Source organism: Malaclemys terrapin, chromosome 1 (genome assembly GCF_027887155.1).
Source record: "Malaclemys terrapin pileata isolate rMalTer1 chromosome 1, rMalTer1.hap1, whole genome shotgun sequence".
In the NCBI taxonomy this organism is placed as follows: Eukaryota; Metazoa; Chordata; order Testudines; family Emydidae; genus Malaclemys; species Malaclemys terrapin.
In genome coordinates this window covers 314,900,112-314,911,627 of record NC_071505.1, presented here as the reverse complement: position 1 = coordinate 314,911,627, position 11,516 = coordinate 314,900,112, and the positions used below count along the sequence as shown (strand labels likewise).

General features: G+C 37.2%; 1 protein-coding gene across 1 annotated transcript in view; it reads left to right on the top strand.

Moving 5' to 3' along the window:
- The first annotated feature begins 256 nt into the window (after positions 1 to 256).
- Positions 257 to 11,516, top strand: part of ZC3H12C (zinc finger CCCH-type containing 12C) — a 34,263-nt gene continuing 23,003 nt past the window's right edge. The window contains exons 1-2 of the mRNA XM_054015514.1: positions 257 to 744; positions 7,741 to 8,504. Of these exons, the coding sequence (XP_053871489.1) occupies positions 721 to 744; positions 7,741 to 8,504 (788 nt within the window). The 5' untranslated portion in view covers positions 257 to 720. The remainder of the gene's footprint in view (positions 745 to 7,740; positions 8,505 to 11,516) is intronic.

Sequence of the window (11,516 nt, the reverse complement as noted above, 5' to 3'; positions counted from 1 at the left end):
TTATTGGTACATTAATAAAAGTAAAGTTTCAGGAAATTCAGAGTGTGCTTTTGAATGTATTTATGTATAATATTGGCTTCTTAACAGACCTCCTGTTGCACTGCATCGATAAGGATTTATTTTATTAACAGGAAAAAGAAAATACACACAATCACTGCTGTTATATTTTCTATATATTTTTAATTTGCCAGCAAAAGCTACAAGGTTTTTGTAATAGACTTGGCTATATCCTTTAGGTTTTGGTTTTTATAGAAACTTTTACTACTTAAAAATAATTCCTTTCTTTGTTGCATGTATTAGAAACAATGAGGAAAAGCTGAAGTCTGCCCAAGCCAGGTGTTTCTTGCTGGCAGCCTGCTCCCTAATGACTCTGGCGCTCATACAGCAGCTGCCTGCTAGTCTCCTTTGTATGGCCTATTGTTGCTGCACACCCCTCGTTAATACACATGCTGCCTGGGGCAGACCCTGAGAATGACATCAACTTGCTTATCTTAGAAACCTACAAACCTGATACAGGGTGGGGAGGTTGCCTTGCATCTGCCTGGCCAACTAATTGTGAATTCTCTGGCCTATGATTGGCTGTTGTTCCACTCAGTAATAGGTTAAGCAAAGACATTGCCATTCCATCTGTTCAACCATTCATTGTTCTGCTTGCTTGCCTGGAAGTCTGCAGCTGAAATCGTGTTAAGGAGTTGCTTCTGGAACTGCTACAAGAAACCAATGTCTCTGTGTTTTCCAGCTAACGTAAGTATTTGGACTACTCTCTGCAGGGATTGAAAAGTTTCACCATTCTAACACTTCAGTACATCTTACCGCGTTCTCAACAAAATAAATAGCCATACACATCACAAAATCTCCAAATTTTGGGGGTGTTTTAAAAAAAAAAAAAAAAAAAAAAATTTACATCTGAAAAATAATTGCATGAAAGGGTGATCTTTAACTTGATACATTCTGTAAGGAACTTGTAGGAGCAAATGTATTGCTGGGGGTGGAAATGACAGTCAGAACTCTTCAGGGGAACTAGATTTTCTGCACTCTTTGGGTGACTTCAACTTAAATTTCAATGTTTTATCCTTTGTAAATATGCTATAATATTTTATAGATTTGCCCATTTTACTAAATTATGGTGAAATTTGAAAAAATTAGCTAAGATTAGGAGGAACATCACTTGGGGACAATGTCTGAACTTAAAGGGATGGATTTAGGGCAGGATATAACATTAGTTCTTTGGGGCTACTCTCAGGTGGTAACATGATCTAGTCAAAGCTTCTGTGATTTCAAAGTCATTCTTACGTTTATAAAATTAGCCAACACATTATTGTGCAGTTTTTAATCTATTTTGTTTTATATTTTGGGTTCAGATATTAGGTTGAAGAACACATACAATGTACACTCCATGAACCAGTGTTCCAAGGATCCTCTAAAGAAAAAACACTACAAAGACCTTCATATACCAGTTGGGAGGGAAAGAGGGCACATAAAAGGGTTAAAAAGAGGTTTGCATTTCTACCACATGCCCTATTGTGTGAACATATGCATAAGTCTATTGAAAGTTTTCAGAAGATGGGCAGGCCACCAGTTGCTGGTCTCCTGCAGTTCCAGTAGACATCTGTTGCCCCAGAGCATTAACCAATCTGTTCAATGGGACATCCTTCCTTTGTTAGATAGAGTGATGCAGACAACAGTACTCCCTTGAAATACAATGGTAATTAAACATACAGAAACTACTGCAGGAGGTATTTATTACATATTCATTATTTTATTTGCATTGTTGCAATATCTTTGCCATTTGGGAAGCTAGGACATTTGTTTCTACATTGGTAGTCTGAAGTTCTATATGACAAACAGTTGTTTTTTTTTAAACAAGCTGTGGTCTAAATATTTACTGCTTGCTGTTTAGAAGATCTAGGAATAATTTAAGTATCCTTGTGTAAAAAACCAAACTCTTTCACTGTTGTAGGATTTGTCTTTAAAAATGTAAGCTCTTTTAAGGACACATGCAATTGCTATTATAAAAATTTTGTTATAACACGCTGTTTCACTTATTGCACCATGTAAAGTTTGCATTAAACTATTATGAATTTCAGCTGTAACTGGACAGCTTTCGTAATATTAAAAGTTTGCACCTGACCTCTTGAAAAGTAGAACTGTCTAGTTCAAAATAAATTAATGCTGGTAGTTAGTGGAAAATAGTTTTGCTACTGAATTTGAAGAACAGTAGATGGAAAAAGGATGCAATTCTGTAACATAATGGCATCCACAGTGTTAAATGTAAACCCCTTACTTAACAAGTGTGTGTGATGATAAATGGACATAGTATTTGATGATGATAGTATAGTAATCCTATAATAATGGAGCCTGTTTAAATATGAAGCCACATTTGGTTGTATAGCTTTGAAGGGGGAGGGTTATGATTTGCAGGCTTTTTGGTGTAAAGAATATAAGTACGTATGCATTCATAAGTTAAGAACCCTTCCTTTTCTGTGTAATGATTGGATTGTTTTTTATCACACAATAGCCAATGGAAGATTATATATTTTATATTTAAAATTTTTATAAATTCAAAACTATTGCTTAGTAGTTGTATTGAAAGCATAAGAACTAAGTACAATAATTTAGTTATTAGGTTTATTTCTTTGGCCACTCATTTGTGTTGATGATACACTTTTTTTATTTTATATCTAGATATAAAATAAAAAGTGTATCAACACACACACATATATCAAAATAGTTTATAGCAAGTATTTTCATCTAGATTACATGGTATCTATAAAGTTGTACTGAGAACATGGTTGATAAGAAAAGAGTTTTATTGAAAATAAAGGACACAGAGAGAGCTTTTATGTTATGTTACTCCTTGAATAAATTCATTCTCTTTATTTCTGGTGGGCTTCATTATGCTGTCAACAGGTGCGTTAACATTTGACTGAAAGAAGCAAAAATAATTTAGGTTAGTTTGCTCAGGTAGAGTGACTGCCATTTCTCTCTTCACTCTCTAATAAACTCTATTAGGATTTAATTATGATATCTAATTTTCATCGTTATAATCAATGAATATTGTATAGGACATTGTGTTGGGAGCTCCCAAGCCTAAAAAAAAGGAGGTGCTGCAGCAGATTATTTGCTGCCTATCACAGATGATGTAGAATTTGTCTGAACATACATAGCACTTACATGCAGGTCTGACAGCAGGAATAGTATGCTGCTTATGCAAAACTTAAAGGTAATATCTCAGAATCCTTATGCTTTGTGGTTGTAGTGGATTTTTGTATTAAAACACTAGTTAAAATAACAATAGTATGCTTAATTCAATTAAATACTGTTTGTGTGGGCTTTGAAAGCTGCAACTGCTGTAGTATCTCTTTGCAGAAGAGAAGGTTACTCACCCAGTGCAGTAACTGAGGTTCCTTGAGATATGTGTCATTTTGAAAGAATATTATGTTTATAGTTATGATAAAACTTTAATGAGAAACAATTAGAATATGACATCAGGAAATAACAATACATTTAAATTAGTTAAGATTAATGTATGTCAAGATAGGTTTATCCTGTTCTGATAGTGTCCAAAAGAAAAGTACTACATTTAGTTCAGTGCTAAAATGGCATTTCACAGTACATGGATTTGGGCAGTGACCCATTATCTTGGTGTATTCTATTAGGGCAATACATGAGCTGACCCAACTTTTCAGTCCAGCTTAAAAATGTTGCCCATTAAATATACTTCATCCAGTCAGAGCAGATTGTGGGGTTTATGGAACAATGATGTCGGAGCGTCCAGATTGGTTTGGCAGCTGCATTGTTCTCAGAGGGTAAACCAGACGCACTTAAGTCCCCGTCTTTTTCATAGGCTTTTGTTCATAGCAAATTATTCTTTCACTGTGCTAGCATTCATGATGGCATGTTAAAGGAGTGCATCCTAGCAACTAAAGGCTGGTTGCTAGGCAGCCTAGCTTCCAATAGGTTTTTCTTGTTTAAGATACTTTTTGGTGGCAGTTCTATGGAGGCCACAGTGTGGGTTTTTAACTGTATCCTTTTATTGAGATACTGTTGTGATTTGTTACTGGCACTAGGCTATCCAGTGTATTACAGTAGTTAATAAATCACCAAGTATAAAGGTACACTTCCTAAATTCCCTTTGTATTTAATCTGCAGTATTGCTTGAACTCATAAAGATCCCTATAAAGAAAATGAACATTGACTGATATACTGCAAGAGACAGCATCACAATCACTCTGCCTTTTAACTAAATCAGATCTATACAGAAAAATATATTCTACTTTTAACTTCTATCAGTCTAAACTAGATTAAACTGCTGGAAAAAAATGCTCTTTGTTTTCAAATTAAAAATGGTAAGTTATCAAGTAGGACAATTTAGTTAATACAGCTATTTACTGAAAAACTGTACTGCTGTGGAGATGTCCTAACAATGCATTTAAAAACTTTTTTTTTTAATTAAATCGTGGTTGGCATTTTCACTTCTCACATTTGTCTCAAGAGAAGTCTTCATGAGTTGTCATATGTATTCTGCATACTTTTTTTTTTTTTTCCAGCAAATGAACTAAAACTCCGCAAATGACTCAGTACTCTTAAATATATACTATTTATTTATCAGGTCGGGAGATTATTTATTCAAACGAAAGAAATTTTGTATCTTGGGTAAATTTAAACTATGGATAATTGTTAATGGAATGGAGACAATGGAGTTGTGTTTAATACAATGATTTTTCTCAGTGTGATTTCAATCTGGTTTGTGGCCACACTATATATGACATTCAAGCACTGCCTCCTGTGTATGTATCTTGCTTAATTTTTGTCCTGCATGAACTAGAAGAGCTGTTTGTTTTTCTGTTTCATCCTTATCTAATTCATGTTCTTGTTTTAATGTTAGTCCTGCAACATGAGCAATTTAGTCCATTTTTAACAATGAGAGAGAAGCAGATATTTTACTTTTTCATAACGGAAACAGTTCTGCTTTATGCCAGAATTCTCTTTCAAGAGAACAAAAAGTAAAGGAAGTAATAAGTTCCTTTTAAACAGATTATGGAGATAACTTTTATGAGGAAATAGATATATGAAAAATTTTTAATCTACAATAATGTGAACTCCTCCAGTAAACTTGGGTGGGTGGGGCTTTTATGAGGCACAGAAAACCACAATCTGCTTTATTCTCTATCTCCTATATACTTTCCATCTCTGCATTTAGGCCCTGATCCAGAAAAGTACTTATGCACATGCCTAAGCTTAAGCATGTAACTAGCCACATTATTGAAATTAATATTTAAGTGCTTTGCTGGATTGCTCTCATTTACTTCAGTAGACTTTGAATCAGCCCATAGTTCCAAGTCTTGCTTTGTTTTAGTCAGAAGTGCTACTTTGAGAATATTCAAAGTGTTTCTTGATTTGCCTGGACTTAATAAAGGAATTTAGGAATGTGTAGTGATGTTTACCTGACTGAATTAATACTCTGTTTCAGGATTCATTGGACTATGTTTATTCTATCATTAACCCATTTCCCTAATTAGTGAAATATAAAGGGGAACAAAGGGGACCTAAGGAACTATAGACCAGTCAGCCTAATTTTGATATCTGTAAAGTTACAAATTTTTAAACAATAAATTTATAAGCACCTAAAGGATATTAAGTTTATAAGTAATAGCCAATATGGATTTGTCAAGAACAAATCATGCCAAACCAACCTAATTTCCTTGTTTGACAGGGTTACTGGCCAAGTGCATAGAAAGCAATCTGTAAACAACATATATCTTTATTTTTAGTAAGCCTTTTAACACAGTTCCACATGACAGTCTTATAAGCAAACTAGGGAAAGTGGTCTAGATGAAATTATGATAGGGTGTATACAATACTGGTTGTTAGACTGTATTTAAAGAGTAATTATCAATTGTTTGCTGTCAAACCGGGGCAGAGGGGGGAGGAATATATCTAGTGGGATTCCACAGAGGTCTATCCTGGGTCTGATACAATACAATATTTTCATTAATGACTTGATGGTGGAGTGGAGAGTATAATTATAAAATTTGCAGATAACACCAAGATGGGAGCTGTTGCTAGCATGTTGGAGGACAGGGTTAGAATTCAAAATGACCTTGACAAATTGGAGAATTTGTCTGAAATCAGCATGTTGAAATTCAGTAAAGACACATGTGAAGTACTACACTTAGGAAGGAAAAATCAAATGCAGAACTATAAAATGGGGTACAACTCAATATTGTAATACTTCAGAAGAGGATCTGGGGGTTATAGTGGATCACAAATTGAATATGAGCCAACAATGTGAAGCAGTTGCAAAAAAGGGAAATGTCATTCTGGTGTGTATTAACAGGAGTGCTGAACATAAGACACCAGTGGTATTATCCCACTCTACTCGGCATGGTGAGCTGGAGTTCTGTATCCAGTTCTGGGCACCACAATTGAAGAAAGATGTGGCTACATTGCAGTGAGTCCAGAGGAGAGCAACAAAAATTATAAAAGGCTTAAAAAACAACATATGAGGAGAGGTTAAAAAAAACTAGGTGTGTTTAGTCTTGAGAAAAGAAGACTGAGAAAGGACCTGATAAGTCATCAAAGATGTTAAGGGGTGTTATAAAGAGGATGGTGGGGTTGTTCCCCATGTCCACTGAAGGTAGGACAAGTAGGAACGGGCTTCAGCAAAGGAGATTTGTTTGGTATTAAGGAAACCTTTCTAACTATAAGGGAAGTTAAATTCTAGACTAGGCTTCCAAGGGATATGGTGGAATCCCTGTCATTGGAGACTTTTAAGAACGGGTTAGACAAACACCTGTCAAGGACGGTGTAGATGTACTTGGTCCTGCCTTGGTGAAGGAAGCTAGACTAGATGACCTCCTGAGGTCCCTTCTGACCCTACCTGTATATGATTCTGTGATAATATAGTAATATGCTAGTTCCCTTGTATTAAATGGAAGGTCTAAGCCACTTAGTATAAAAACTTTTCCATAGCAGTATTCATATGTTTTATAGCTGCACTTCTTATTTATTACACTGTTTAGTAATATTATCTTTGAGACTACATCCACACTGGAAAATAAAAAACCCACAGCAGCAAGTCTCAGAGCCAGGTCAACTGCCTCCAGCTCACAATAAGAGCCTAAAAATAGCAGTGTAGATATTCCTGCGTAGGCTGGATCCTGGGCTCTGAGACCCATCCCCCTTGCCTGAGCAGAAATATTTACACTGCTATATTTAGTCCCATAAGGCCAGTGTAAGTCAGCTGACCAAGGGTCAGAGACTTACAGCCACGTTTTGGGGTGGGTTGGTTGGTTGATTGGTTTCTTTTGCAGTGTAGGTATACCCAGTGACAGAATATCACAGTTACTTTAACTCTGAACAAAAGACTCCTGTCCACACACTACTTTATTTTCAAACAACTTTTAAGGAAAACCAGTTTATATAAAAACTAATTTTTGAATGTATTCATCAGTTTAGATGTAAATACTTTTTGAAAACTGTTTAATAATACTCTGTTCATCAATCAAACAGGATTGATTTTATTGGAAAGTTCTCTGTTTGAAGAAGTGTATGAAACTTGCTGCACGTAAACACTAGTTTGTTTACAAATGCAACCAACTTTAAGTGAAGAGGGAATTTCCTCGAATGTGAAGGTATTTTTAAGTTGGCAAAGAAGCAGAGTCCCAAAGGAAACAACAAGAAAACCCAAAACAAAATAAGAGCTAACTAGTTACAACACTTTTATTTCTTCTGTAGGAATACGGGACACTTTATATTCAGGAATACAGGAAAAACAGCAAAGTGGAATCGAGTACATGCAGCAGCTTCATGGGCTTGAAGGATCATCTGGGGCATGACCTAGGCCATCTTTATGTGGAGCGCACTGACACACAAATAAATGCAGTTGGATCTTGGTCAATGGTGGAGAAACCAACAATGGATAAAGTTAACTCTAGGAAGGAAGATGCAGATAAGGAGGCATCTGAGGAGACTGGAAGCTCCAGTTGTGATTCAGAAGAGAGCACAAATTCTGATAACGAGTCAGAGAGACTGAATAACATTACAGCAGAATCACATCTGCTACCTAAGACTCACCGACAACTGTGCAGGTCTCCCTGCTTACAGCCTCATGTACGAAAACGTAACGAAATCTTACAAGACCTTAAGATAGAGGAGGCCCAGATAGTATCTAAGGAAGTAAAGAAGCCCCCTGATGTGGTGAAGGAATATCAAACCAAACTGGAGTTTGCACTTAAGTTAGGTTACTCTGAAGAACAGGTTCAACTTGTGCTAAATAAGCTTGGCACTGATGCTTTAATCAATGATATTTTGGGAGAACTTGTCAAACTTGGAAATAAAACTGAGACTGACCAGCCTGTAAATAATGTTAACACTAACATAATGCGTGAAGCATCTTCCATAGAGTCTCAGAGGTCTGAGTCTCCATTTCAGGAGAATGTGACTGAAGATGGAGATAACCTGAGGCCAATAGTTATTGATGGCAGCAATGTGGCAATGAGGTATGTGGCAATGAGGCATTGATTTACTGATACATTACGTTACCTATTATATGGAAATTGCATTATCTTGCGCAGTTAGAGCACTGATGTGCTGTATGATTACACATCTATAACAGTACATTGGTTCTCATTTGCATAATCACAGTATGCTTATTTTTCATCAATGCAATATGCAAACCCCTGTATTCAAAGGGCCATTAGCCAGTCAGAGTGCATTATCAGTAATTGCAACTATACATTAATTATGCAGATCTCTCTACTTTGGCTATTATTAAATTCTCTCCACTTTGATCAATATTAATTATAGATCTGGAAAAATGAACAATGAGGGGGCAAGTTTGATAAATGACATGAAATTACTATCCTCTCTTGAAATCAGAGAAACCTGTGAGGAACTTAAGAGGGACCTAACAAAACTAGGTTTATGGGCAACAACATAATACAAGAACAAGGAAACATCCAGTGAAAGACAGTAAATTCAAACCTGATCAAAGAAAATTCTTTCTTTACTCAATGCCACTAGGTATCACTGAAGCCAACTGTTTAGCAGGCACCATTTCTATGAATAGTTGCACCATCCAAAGTTACCTATGATAAGGTAAAATAGCTGGGGTATAACCCCTCATGCTTCAAGTCATAAATCAAACTCTAATGGATTGGCTTAGTAAAAAAATTATACTATTGGGTAGGTTTATTCCACAATGAGGCATCTTTCCTCTGAAATATCTCTGACAGTGGCCAGTACCAGCTAGGATACTGGACTAGATGTTACAGCAATTCCTGAGACTGCAGTCTTCAGAATTTCAATGACATGCCCACAGAAGAACATATCTGCACACCTCACACACCCATCTTCACCTGTAACTGTAGATAAGGAAATACTCCTGGGGCTTGTCTATATTACCCGCTGGATCGATGGTCAGCGATTGATCCAGCGGCAGTCGATTTATCGCGTCTAGTCTAGATGCGATAAATCAAGCGCTCTCCCATTGACTCCGGCACTCCATCAGGGCAAGAGGCACAGGAGGAGTCGACGGGAGAATGTCAGCAGTCGACTTATTGTAGTGAAGACACCACAGTAAGTAGATCGAAGTACGTCAACTTCAGCTACATTATTCATGTAGCTGAAGTTGCGTGACTTAAATCGATTTTCTCCTTCCCCCCACCCCCTCCCCCAGTGTAGACCAGGCCTTAGTTGTGTGTAGGAAGGAGCTGGCCTTCCTTAGGTCAAGGAAGGGTGGAGGAGGGAAGTATTGAAGATACTGGGATGAGCAACGTCAGAAATCAAGGTGACCATACTTTATGTGGGCGTATGGATAGGAAATTGTTTGGTAGCTAATTGGAGCACAGGGATTTATAGTAGCAAATCCTACCATAGTATTTAGAAGGAAAAGCCATTTCAGCATAGTAATAATTTGTGGATACTTCTTGTTATCTTAGTAGTAAAACTTTATATAAGAAACTTCAGGGCTTGGGGCATCTGAGTTTATTTAGTTCATGATCGTAATTACATGGTAAACAGAGTATTGTCAAATGTAATTTAAGTATAGATAACTCTAGCAACTGGATAATTTCAGTAGATTTAAGTAAAAGCAATTAACCCATAAATGCAGGTTGCTACCTTCTTTCCAAACTCTGAATGCTAGTATTTCCTATCCACTCACCTTTTAATTTCTTCGGCCAAGTTGCACATCTGTTTAGTTTTCTCCTAATTCTTTCCATGTGATATGCTGTGTCTTGTTTTTTAGCTGTCTCTTACTATAAAAGAGCCTGATTGTAAATACTGAATATGTTCAAGTTAACATAACAAGTAGACAGTATCCTAATACTCTAACTAAAAGTGATCCAGAGACTTCTGAAATACATCCACATTTTGTAAAACTTAATTTTATGTGGTTACAGAACTGTTTTTATAAAATGTTTAGAGGTGTTCTTTTTAGCAAAAACAGAGATACAGGTTTGGAAGACTGCCATTATAGTTTTGCTCATTGTTGGTTTATTCCTTCTTAGTTCTTTAACTGTTAAAACCAAATCCTCCACTGCTCTTGTGACAGCTTTGTGCTAATCTGTTGATGCAAAGATGCCATAAAAATGGTTGAACCAATGTTAAGGATTACCTCTGTGTACAGGAATTCTTAGATGGGGCTTGACTGGGGGGAAAAGGGGGCATTGGTTAAGGGATCCCAGTGCCCTGGGTTTCCCTAGCAGCAATTTCTGGAACCCAAATGACCCCTAGGTGCCAGGATAAGCATCTCTAATCTGGACCTGATTACTGACCCAGCACTAAAGCTGTTTGAGGGGAGCAATACTGGCACACTTTTTATAAGCCTCACTTCCCTACATGTTACACCAGACACCCCTTGGAAGCAACTGAGAACTTGGCTATCCATTTTTAATAGACACTCAACTCTATATAAAGTCTGACATGCAGACTTTCCTATGTTCAGTTGTTGCCTTAACCACCTCTGTAAAATGAGTCAAAATTGAATGTGTGCTGTGCTACATAGAACCCAATTTGATTAAAACAAATATTTTTCTGCAGTAAGATGCTGCACCAAAAAGTCAGAAGCTCGCAGTATCTTTTGTGGGTTTTCATAGCATATAAAAGACACTCATGATAATTATAGGGCTAGATTCTGGTTTTTACAGCCAGAAGTATGTTGAACAAGGTGCAGAGAGGCTGGGCTGTTTTATAGTGTAGAATTTTGGATGACTTTGCCACAATTCCTCTGTCTAGATCAGTGGCCCCTAAACTGTGGGGCATCACCTCTTGGGGGGACAGGGAGGGAGTGCCACCCAGTCCCACTCTGTCTGCTGCCTGGCCCCTCTCCCAGCCCCTGGCTCCAGCCATAGCTCTGCTCCAGCCCTTGCTCCAACCCCAGGCCAGCTCTGTCCTCATTCCCTCTCTGCCCCCATCCCCAGTTCTGCCACCAGCTTTGCCTTTAGCCCAAGATCCTCTGCTGAGCTACCTGTGCAGTAATGGAGTGGGGGTGTGGACAGATTCCATTCCTG